Genomic DNA, 11,953 nt, shown 5'->3' on the forward strand with positions numbered 1-11,953 from the left:
AATTTTTTTTTTAATATAATGTATTTCAACCCATTCCGATGAGTATATGTGCTACCTGATTTTGCTTGGAAAAACTATAACACATCCGAAGACATAGGCCCTTCCCATTTTCAATCGCCGGAACCAAAACATCTAAGCTCAGTATCAGATTGACATTCGATAATTTTTTCAGCCATATTCAATTTGTTCATATTGAAAGCCATATTTTCGGCCATCGAGTGTTCCTGATCTTATTTTCATACAAGAAAAATTCAAACTTCTCGAGAAAAAATTTTCTGACGACACACCGCACTAAGTTCACAGTGATTCCAATAAAAGCTTTAAACGATGCGTTTTTTTGAGGAAAAGGTTAAAAAAACTGATGCTCCATTTGCGAAAGCCGATAGATTCTTATTGTGGTAGATACAAAAAAGCGCAATTTGGCTGAAAAAACATCCAAATTTATCACACCATAATAAACTATAATGACTAAATTGACTTCAGACACTCAATTGTTTGAAATCGCATCGCATGACTCCTAGTTTGACATAATTCTTTTTACTACCTACTCTCAATTTACAAACTCAAGGAAATTGACCTCTAAAAATAGCACTTACAGCAATTTTTGAATGAATTTACTTTTTTTTCATAAGTTTTATCTGATAAGAATCATAATTATTTGCTGTTGTTTTACAAGTCATTGAATTCTAAACTTTTATAATCTTCAATGTAAATAGTCGTTTTACCAAAAACGAACATAGCCAACTAACAGTTGAAAAAGAGTCAATGAACACAATTAAATAAAAAAAACTGAATTTCAAAAAAAATAGATACCTTTAAAAATTGATCAAAGAAACCAATGATATTTAAAAAAAAGCCAACAGAGTTGGAAAAGAGTCAATGAACGCCAGTAAACAGAAAAAATACATCTTATCATTATTTTATAAATCTCACCTTTTGAATTTCAAAGAAAAAATTAATGGCCTTAAAGCTCTTTGCATGTCTAGAACAAATTATGATTGGGCATTTTTTCGACACAATTGACCCTTTTTGAGAAAACTGGATCAATCGGCAAATTTTTCATTTGTCTGGGAAATCTGAAAATTAAATTTCATTTTCGAAAAACCAATCACGTTTTTCGTGATATTTTTTCCTTTTGCTGTTCGTCAGTGGAGCTTGCCTTCCGTTTCCTTAAGGAAACGACCTGAACTTAAGCAAAAGTCAAAAAATGCGAAAAAGTAAATTTGATCCTGAATAAATTTAGATTTTTCCTGAAAAAAACCAAAACTAAAATCATCGAGACATATATAATGGTCTGAACTACGTTATTTGTCTCTTTAATTATCCGATTAGCAAAAATTTTCATTTAAAACTCACAAAATTGTTTCTGTTATTTAAACATTAACAAGTTCTTAAGTACTTTATTTGAATCCCAACCGAAACTTTTTTAAACAACAGACTGTTTTACAACACAGGCGAAGATGAAAATCGCAATACAAACGAAAAACGGCAAATGGCCCCTGAAATTTAAAATGGCAATAACTTTTTTTGACTTTCACAGATGCTTTAGTAGCAAATACGAGGCAGCAGTGAATGTCTGCTGATTCAGAAGATCTTAACATTCGGTTTAAAACGTAAGTAAGCCAACATAAATTCTGGCAGTGTCAATGAACAAGAAAAAGGCAGAAAAAAATTATTGATCGTGTTTTCAAGATTTTTTTTGACAAGATTAATTTTGGAAAAAAAGTACATCACGCAGATGCTCGTTGATTTCTAAGAATAATTTCTGACAGAAACTTTCTTCATAAAATAAACTTAGAGAAAACAAGGCCACAGGGCAAATTTTAATTCATTCACGTTTTTTCGCACCCTTTCATCTTGCTTAATCGGAGAGCGTGGATTGCCTTCATTTTAGCAAATGATTTTGGTTTGAACTAAGAAAGAACAAAACCACACGGCTCAATAAGTGTGTTCACTATGTTCATTGACACATAATAATCAGACACATCTTTACACTGCAGAAAACGTGCTAACTACATCGGAAAAAATGACAGATTGTTTTATAACAGTTTCGGCAAGCTCTGCCTATGTCAAAATGCGTACATTGCATTGAACAGATAATGATGGTATTGGCTAACTTTGAGTAAACTGTCGTTGTGCGTCTGACAAAAATGTGGCCTTAGAGTGTGGGCGAATTACTTTCGTAAAAAAAATTGATAAAAAAACTTTAATTAAACTAGAATATATACAAACTAAACGGTTAGGACTCCTTTGATTCAATCATTATTAACAAAATTAATGTTGAATGAATAAAAACTATTGCACTTTGTAAGTTATAAAAAATACTGAAAAGAGACTGCACATACGATAGGACTGATTTGATTGACGGGATTTTTTTAGTTTGAGCTTCAAAAATGCGTACATTAAATGCGTACAGTAAATCATGCAGTTGGATTGGAACCTGATTTGGCATGTGAATTTAAATGCCAATTATAAACATTTGTTGACATAGTAAACTTTTTAAAATTGATTTTTTTTTGCAAGCTGAAGCAAAAGGGAAAGCTAAATGATGATATTCAGAGACCATTAGAAACTATTGAGAAATAGCACATCATGATAATCGGTTTATAATACGGGGTTGAATAGATTGTGACCATGTTATTTAATAAGCCGTTTAAAGAAACGAAACTGCTCAAATAACAGAAGCGTTAGTAGAGAATATAATTTTTCTGCTTCAAGATTTTACTGTTTTTTTGGGCCTGCAAATTTACTTTTTCCATTCAATAAGTTTACGCAATTTACCCGGTGACTAGATTCATTATAATTTTTTTAATGATTTTTTTAAAAAGAAGTGCCAAAAACGGCAAAAAAACGCACGAAAATTAAAAAAAAAGAACTTCGAATGTTTAAAAAACCAAATACTACCCGATTCGCACCCTATCTTCGGAGCAACAGTCAAATGTCCTGGTCCTTTTTAAGCGTTCACTACTTACCAATACTGGTTTTGAAATAAAAGTCAGAAGAAAAATGAAAGTTTCGGTCAATAGAAAACCTTATATCTTTTACACTGCAGTGGCAAAACAAAAAATCTTGCGGCAGATAAAATTAGTAGTCTATTAAAGGGGAGCGTTTTCATAATAAAAATTAATGCTTCAAAGCGGTTACATTCGAATCGTCAGGCCCGATATGTGGGTACGCTTCGCGAATGAACTCCGTTAAGCATGCTCCATTGACGTCGTAGGATAAAGAATCCCCTCCTTCTCGAATTTGTTCATCGTGGACATCTGCTGACACATGACACAGTCGTAACAGCAGCACACACAGAAGATGTCTTCGTAGCTGCCCATAGTGCCTCTGTTAGTCCCGATATTGAACTTTTTTCGGATGTGTTTCCGCAACAAAACTGCCAGTGTGATTCGGATCAGAAAAAGAGACCACACTACATACCACAGAAACCTGTCAGACAAAATTGAATTCCATCATTAAATATTCATAAAAAATTGGCTTCATTTTAGAAAATTGAATTTATTTCTACAAATACAATAAAAAAGCAACCGAATAGCCACACAAACAACCACAGCGTCAATTTCAGCAAATTTTCTAAAATCATATTAAAGGATCAAACTTCAATTTTTCAAATTAGCAATTTCAAATGATAACATATAGACAAAATGCTAGTTCATGGGGGGGGGGGGGGGGTCCAATTTTTCTTATATTTATTATCCCTCGGAACTCCGAACCTAACGGGAAATATTATAGCCTATCGAAAGTAGACTTGAGGTTATATCGGAGAATTACACACGCGTACAATATCCCTTACGGGAAGTCAAACAAGTACCGATACCTTAAAGATATATATCGCGGACAACGGCTTACACCCGAAGCCCGAAAATTTGAGTCAACTGGTGAGAGATTTTAGAAATACCTTTAACAATTTTATAACAGAAGTGAGGTTGTTTTTAATATTTCAATGCAGGTCAGGCCGCCTTAGGTTTCTTTCTGAAGAAGAAAACAAATGCAGTTACCAGAGCTCGGTTATATAAAAAAAGTTTCAATACTGTTTTAACTTCTCAGTTTCCAGCAGAAGGTCGCATTAGATCTCTGTGATGATATCAGAACGCCGCTTCAGACCTCTTACAAATTTTCGAGAATGTCGTTAAAGGCCTCTCTACACGAGTCTTTCAAGTGACTTTACGATGAAACCGGAGAAACTAGACTATAACAGTGGAAAAAAGAGTATTTGATGTGATAGAACAGAACAATCTGCAGAAGAAAGTTATTCCGAAACACCTTCGAATTCAAGATGAAGGTGCAAATTACAAATATGATGAATCGAAATGAGAAGATAAAAAAACAGAAAAAAAAACGAAAAAAATATATCATCTGAATGAATTTGCATAACTTTCGTAAATGTTACAATTGTTACATAACTATTAAATAACACTTACGTATTTTCGGCTGGTTGATACTTCAGCTGGTTTATATAGCACCGAAATATAGCACACGCAATTTTGTTATTAAAGTCTTTAACATTCTATACAGAGGCAAAACTTCGCTTCGCCAACACCAGCGAGAACACGACAAAAAGCAGCTCTATAAAGTGCAATAAGAAAAAGTTCCTCAAATTAATTTAAAAAATTCCGCTGCGTCTCGGATTTGCTCTGCCACCTAGAGATAATGAACCTCACGCACTAATTACTCAGCCATGGATGCTTAATAGGGGGTTGAGAAATTAGACGATAAGCAAATTAGACGGAGGTACTTAAAAGGAATATAGACGATTTTGCAAAACTGCAATTGTGAGAAAATAGACGAAAGTGAGAGAGATTAAAATTGTTTGCACACAAATTGCGCAAGAAAAACATAATTGTTTGTAGACAACAGTTAAATTTCGGTAGCCAAAAATTTTACAAGTCAATCATGCATAATTTATTCAATTCAAAACTCTTGTAATATTCGGATTTGACATTTTTTGTTCACTTAAATTAATTATTTTGATAGGTATTGACATTTTATGTTCTTTTTGTATTTGTGAAAACTGACTCTTAAGAAAAATTTTGCTGGCCCTTTCCTTTTCATAGCTTTTTCGTCTAAAATGCCAGATCTGTATAAAATAAATTCCGTCTTATTTCGTTTTTGTAGAATCCGCCTAATTTGCTTATCGTCTAATTTCCTGGGCCCCTGCTTAATAATAAGCAAACGATAGCAACAAATAAAGCGAGAGCAGATGCAATGAAATTTCCAATGCAACAGATCGTGATTATAGCAGGAATGCGACCAAATAAGTGATCACTTTTAATGAACACTTCTACTTGCGAGTTAGGTTAGAAAAAAAGGTTCACACTGATACACAACGAGGCTCTTTTCCAGTTAACTTCCCGCCCTTTGCTTTTTTGAAATTCGAAATTCTATTTTTAAAATGACTGTTCATGTTATAAACTGCATTAAAACCTGTCAGTGTGAACGGGTGAACAAGTTTTTACAAAACTTCTTAAATGCAAAATACCGTGTGAACAATGCTTGAACAGCTTTAATTTGTAACTTTACGAGGGGGGTTGGAAAATGGAAAAGAGCCCCCTGCGCTGCTGGCTAGTGTAATTATTACGTAATTGTTATATAATTTCGGATGTTTGACTTAGCGGATGTTTGTCATATCGGATGTTTGCCCTAGACCTGTTTGATTTATTTTGATATACCTATCCTTTCAACAAACCTGAATAGTTTGGATCCAGCAAACCAGGGATAGTAGTTATCTATCGTTCCATGTTCAGTGTAGTATGAGTACTCATTTTCATCTATCATTTCTGAAGCCATCCAACTTCCGACGAGAAAGAGTAGATAGATGATACACGTTGTAATAGAGAGAGTCACCCCAATCATTTTGTAGCTGGCCTTCTTCGCAGTTGAGAACTAAACAACAATCAGATCGTTGCATTTTTTTTGCAATCAACACAATTGAACTAACACTTGACGAATATTCAAAAAGACAAAAAGCACAGAAGACAAAATTATTCAGCGACTAGAGTAATTTTACGCGCAGAATTAATCCTCATAGCTTCATAAACAAGCAATTTATTCAGGTTTTTTATCTAGTTGGCAAAATCAAACTCAAATTATTTAGCTTCAAACAATAAAATTTAGCTTCAAACAAAAAAATAGCTCCACTATAAATAATATTTATAACTACTTATAACAATATCATTCTAAAGTTAATAATAAACATTTTTCATTGATTGCAGTTTTTCTGCTACAAAAACACAAGGTCGAAGCATTACGTGATTTCGCGAAGACTCCAAAGACAGCATTATATGATTTTGCGCAGAATTTTTGTCAAGAATTGTCTAGGATGAAGCTTAATCACTTACAACCAATTACTGATTTTTTACAATTTTTTTTGGTCTTTTTTAGCCAATTACTCCCTAAATTTTGACTCTAATTCGAAAAATAAGAATTACCTCAGCTACACAAGAGCACAGAAATTGGGTGATGCAGACGGGCAGATCAGAAAAACAGAAGAACAGTTCATACGCCCAGTACTTCTCAGTTGGTCTCGTGACTGTATTTGAATCAAGCAGTGTCACACAGGGTGCAGAGGGCAGACTACAAAGTGTAGCAAGGCTGCAAAATTTATTTTAAAAAAAGGAAAAACGGAGCTTTGCGTACAAAGGTTTCTGACAATGGAAAATTTGCTACATACTCCCCCATAAGTTTTCGAAGGCGCCCAAAAACGTTGTTTTTTTTCGAAAACGTTATTTTTTCTTTTTATGTTCTTTTCGAAAACTTGGTAAAATAGGGTCATTTAGTATTTATAAATCTATAAATCTCTCAGAAAATTGATTTCGTCGCTTTGAGAAAATATTTGGTCCTACGCTGATACTCAATTTACTTCAAAAACAATTTTAAAATATTTAAAGTCGGTTAAAAACCCTTTCTCGACAACCCAACAATTTTGTTGAAAAAGATCAGACAAATTCACTGTTCACGGAGAGCCATTTGAAACAATTCAAATTGTTTTTTTTCCAATTTTGTTTTCGGTTATAAATATATTCCAAACACCTTGTAAAAAATGCATTTAATTTTTGTATAATTATTATACCCACCAATACTATTTGAAATTTTTCAATATAAAAACTAGATTAATTAATATGAAAATGACTAATTAAATTTCATTTTCATGACTGTTGTTTATATATTTTTAAATCAGTGAAACTGCTGCCTATTAAAACGGTGAATCGTGAAATATAATTTTTTTGAGAAACCTGGAATCATCGATGCAAAAAACCAAAAAAATACAAAAGAATGTACCTTGTGATTTTGGTGCATTAGCAGTGATGGGGCCCATCAATCAAATGATTGGGGCTTCAAATAGCACGTGAGCTGCAATTTGGGACGCGAGCTCTTGTAACATAGCCAAAGCTTAGTTAAACCTTCAAAATAACTAGCGTATGTCCTAATTCCGGTGCTTCGAATTTTTAACAACTCATACAAAAAAACCGCATAAATTGAAAAAAATCTGCATGCTTTGAGTGTACTTTGACAGCGCCGAATTGAAAGGTTGGTAAGTTCAAATTTAGTAAAATTTTTTATTCAAGTTTTTTCAATTCAAACTTAGAAAAACCCTCAAAATTTGCGAAGTTTTTCATATTCAAGTTCTTTGAGAAATTTTAAAATGAATTAAGATACATCACATCTGAAAAACTGAAAGCAATTAAGCAGTCACATCTGAACGCAAGATTTTTAACTCCTGAGAGTGCTCTAAAAGTATCCAACTACAGCGTTGAGAATTTTAAATTTTGACAAACTTCAAATTTAAATTTTCTATAAAAGTTTTTATTGAAAAACCAGAAAAAACGTCATAACTCGAAAACTACAAAAATCCAGGAAGTAACCTGACAGAGCCTCACTATAGAGGAAAAAACTTCAAATTTTGTGAAATCGTTCATAAAACTTATATATAAATCTTTAAAATTGTTCTCTAATCATCTAAGTTCTTTGAACAATTTTAACAAAGACAACAAACAACACATCTCGGAAACTAAGACCATTTGAGCAGTCGCAATTGAACACAGGATTTGCAATTTGAGAGTACCCCCACAGTACCTAATTACACGGTTGGGAATTTCAATTCTTTCGATATTTTTAAATCTTAGTTTTCTCAAACATTAAAAAGAATCATAAAACACGTCATATCTCGAGACAAGATTCGCAATCCTTGATAGTAATCTGACAGCACCCAACAACAGATATTGGAAATTCAAGTTTTGAATTTTGAGTTTTCTGAAAAAAATTGTAAAATTACAAAAATCGTCGCATCTCGTACACTAAAAAAATTTGGAATTTCATCGTTGGAGGCCAAATTCAAAACCCCTAGCGGAATCCTGACAGCATCGCACTCTTGTGCTTTCAACTTTAAACTCTGTGAAATATACACTGAATTTCAACTGAAAAAAAAATCGAAAAACATTCTATACCATTGCAATATACGATATAGCTTAAACGTGAAAAAATTCTTTGGTTAAACATGCAAAAATAACACTTTTGAGACATCTGGCTGGTTGACTAGAAAAGATAAAACGTAGGGTGAGCACCATGAAAAATAAAAATTCATAAAAAAATTGAAATATATTCAACCTGTCTCTTTGTCTATCAAAATAATTTCAGTACTTACAATGAACGACAAAAAAGAGTTGAAATTTAAAAACTTAAGCAACAAAAATTTTTACTGCAGTAACGCTATTGGCGGCACTTCTGTATAACCTATAGCCAAGTCAATCAACGATAATAACCTTAAAAAAAATTAAAATGGTTCTTGCTTTTTTTAGCTACTGCTGATCATTCAATAAAAACAAGTTTTGTCAAAGATAGTACAATATGGTACACAGCCGAGAATTATAACTAAAACAAATGGACTTTTTAAAATAGAATGGAGCATTTCAAAAATATCTATTTTCTAAAAAGAATTAAACACTTAATTTGCAATGCATAGGCTGGCTATTTAGCAAAAAAAAACGTAAAGTATTCAACACTAAATTAATGAAAGACAAGGAAAAATCCGAAAAAACAACAAAACAGGAAGCAAATTTGAATTTAAGATTATCTAAAATTAATTTCGATTAACTCGCTTAATCTGTGCACAATTATAACTTAGATGCAGTAGTTGAAATACTAATATGAATCTATAGACCAAGAGATTAAACACCGAGGCGAAGAAGCCGTTTGCATGACTGCTGAAGGTGAAATACAAACACTATCTTGTTGGGAAACATTGGAACCACTCTTTGATACCCATACACTCTCACTATTGAGAGCAACACACCCAAAATTAAGCAAACGGAGCAAACTGAAGAAGAACATTCAAAGACATATTTACAGCATTGACACAGAGGCGAAGTTGTACTTCGCAACCACAAGCAAAAATATGACCGACTGAGCTACTGGGAATAACTGAACGAGTAAAACTAGCCTTCGAAATTTCTCAAGTGACGCACGCCAATTATGACGCATTAACAGTACCAGTCCATTTGAAAAAAAAAAATAAAGAAATTTACCAGCTAACATGCCTCAATTTATAGAGCAGTTATAACATAATAAAACTAAATGTAATGAAAACAAAATGATTTTTTTTTATTTGAGATTTTTTGTGAAAATCATTCCCCACAGGCCAAATTAAGTACAAAGTGACACATTTCGCTCCTAGTAACAAATCAATTATGGCAAATAAGCTTTCTTCAACCAATTTGGAACGATTTCTTTGAAGGATTAAATCTCCGCTTACGCGTTAATAACGCGAAATATATCGCGCGTTAATTGTCCCAAATTGGCCAAAATAGCAATTCTAAAACTCCCATAACTTGACAAAAAAATGATCAAAGGTGGAATATCTTTCCGAACTTAAGCTCAGGACAACAATACTTTTTGAATGATTTAAAAATAGCCCGTCAAAAATGGCTAGTTAAAAAGTCGAAATTTGTCTGAAGAAAAAAAACCACCCGAGCACAAATATTCGTTTACTTTCGTAACGAAAGTCGGAGCAATAATAGTCGATGTTAACATCCTTAGCATTGGCTGTACTTAATAGCTGGTTATTGATCAAAATGAACACATTTCATCGCAACAATATTTGCGTCGCAACAATATTTGCGACTTAGGTTGGAAAAAAAGTTAGTTCATACTATAACACAAGCATTGCTTGTGTAAAAATGAATATTTTTTGATAATAACAATTAAATTTCAGATACATAGAAGCTTTGAAGAAAGGCATATTTACAAAAAAAAATCAACTAAATTTTTCAGTTCAGATTTTTTTTGAATAGGAATGCAAAATTTTTACAATTCCAAACCCCCACCCCCCCCCCCCCCCCCACACACACACACACACACTTCCATTTGATGATATCAAAACTTACATTTGATGGTACCAAAATTTTTTGAGACCTCCGACCTTCTGAACACCGCCGGTTCAAACCATGATAAAATAAAACCGCAGCAAAACAGTAAGAGAAAATTAGAAGATTTACAGAAAGCTAGAGCGGAAGCAATTATAGGCCAAGCAGAAGTTTTTAGAGGTGATTATCCTCATGAGAAATTTTTGACGAAATTTACTTCTGCCAAATTGAAAGAAATTTTCAGCCTAGAATTCCCGTTTGCTCAAATTCTACTAGAACAGAGCAAAATACGTAACTCAATTACTAAAACAGTCTAAAAAGTATATTAAGGAAGTTTTCTCCTGTTTTCAAATATACATTTTTCAAAAAATATAAAATTTAAATCACCGCACTTATCTTGTTGAAATTATCATTTGGAAATATAGCCAAAACACAGTTGAAAAAATTTCGATAAAATAAAAAAAACATATATGTCTTAAACCTCTTTGAGTTTCAAGAATCTTTTACGATTGAAAATTATTTGATATAACTAACCCAATTTGAGAAAATTGGATCAATTTTTATTCCGCTGGTTAAAAAATTGAAATCCAAGTTTAAAACTAAAACTCGGTCACGTTTTCTTATTCGCGCCTTTTGCACTATCGTTATCGGAGAGCACAATTTGCCTGCATTTTAGCAAATGAACTTGAATCAAATTGAAGAAATCAAGTCAAAGCATGAGAAGTCAAACTTGAGCGGTAACAAATTCAAGACTTCTTCCCTAAGAACAATTATGACATTGAAGTTCTTTCAATTTCAAAAAAGAACAGTCTAAGCAAGTGTGTCCCTTTTGTATATAGTCATTTGAAAACGGGCAGATTAAATAAGCAATTACGCACTTAATTTATTTACTTTTTAAATAACTCATAAACATTGCAGCCCTGCCTATATGGAGGTACAATTGTTGCAGGAACACATGGTTCACTGATGTTTCCATCTCTACTGTATTCAGGAGGCTCTGGGTACACCTGAAGAGGAGGAGGTGACGCGAACGATGTAGTAGCTGATTCATAACTGGGCGGTTGCTCTCTCACCTCTGCTGCCTTATCCATTTACCTTAAGAGACAATTCACCTTCACTAGTCTAATATTAACAATCAAACAACTCAGAGCTTCCCATCAATTGCGAATTGAAAAGAAACGGCGAAGCGATTGTTAAATAACAAATCACTAACAAAAACAAGTGCAGCCGGTTCCAGTGCAAGTAGCACCAAAAATTCCGACCACAGTAATTTAACTAGACTCGGTTATTAAATAAACCATAAAAACGTCATTTCGAAAACTTAAATGGCCTCTGGAGAAATTTGGAGGCCACATTTGCAACCACTGAGAGTAATCTGACAGCACCTTACTATCGGGTTGGGAATTTCAAATTTTGAATTTTTTTAACCTAAATTTCCCGAAAAAAAATTGAAAAAATCATAAAAAACGTCATATCTTGGAAACTAAAAGGATTTCAGCATTCATATTTAGAGGCAAGATTTGCGACGCCTGGGTGTACCCTGAAAATACGGCTGTCTCTTCATCTAGTAAGGAGTTTCAAATTTCGAA

The 11,953-nt window shown here is 33.1% G+C and overlaps 1 protein-coding gene across 1 annotated transcript; it reads right to left on the minus strand.

Moving 5' to 3' along the window:
- Positions 1 to 3,020: 3,020 nt before the first annotated feature.
- Positions 3,021 to 11,524, minus strand: LOC134841122 (uncharacterized). Its single transcript, XM_063856911.1, has 4 exons — positions 11,289 to 11,524; positions 6,435 to 6,579; positions 5,693 to 5,889; positions 3,021 to 3,435 (listed from the first exon to the last, which is right to left on the minus strand). The coding sequence occupies exons 1-4, from the start codon at positions 11,453 to 11,455 to the stop codon at positions 3,195 to 3,197; spliced, it is 750 nt and encodes a 249-aa protein (XP_063712981.1). The 5' UTR covers positions 11,456 to 11,524; the 3' UTR covers positions 3,021 to 3,194.
- Between the last annotated feature and the right edge of the window lie 429 nt (positions 11,525 to 11,953).

The sequence above is a fragment of the Symsagittifera roscoffensis genome, chromosome 3 (assembly GCF_963678635.1).
Source record: "Symsagittifera roscoffensis chromosome 3, txSymRosc1.1, whole genome shotgun sequence".
NCBI lineage: Eukaryota > Metazoa > Xenacoelomorpha > Acoela > Convolutidae > Symsagittifera > Symsagittifera roscoffensis.

Excerpts from the sequence above, each read along its gene's own strand:
- LOC134841122 (XM_063856911.1), bottom strand. The coding sequence starts at position 11,455 with ATGGATAAGGCAGCAGAGGTGAGAGAGCAACCGCCCAGTTATGAATCA. Across the intron at positions 5,890-6,434 it reads TGTGCTCTTGTGTAGCTGAG|TTCTCAACTGCGAAGAAGGC; the intron begins GTAATTCTTATT and ends ATTGTTGTTTAG. Across the intron at positions 3,436-5,692 it reads GCTGGATCCAAACTATTCAG|GTTTCTGTGGTATGTAGTGT; the intron begins GTTTGTTGAAAG and ends TTTGTCTGACAG.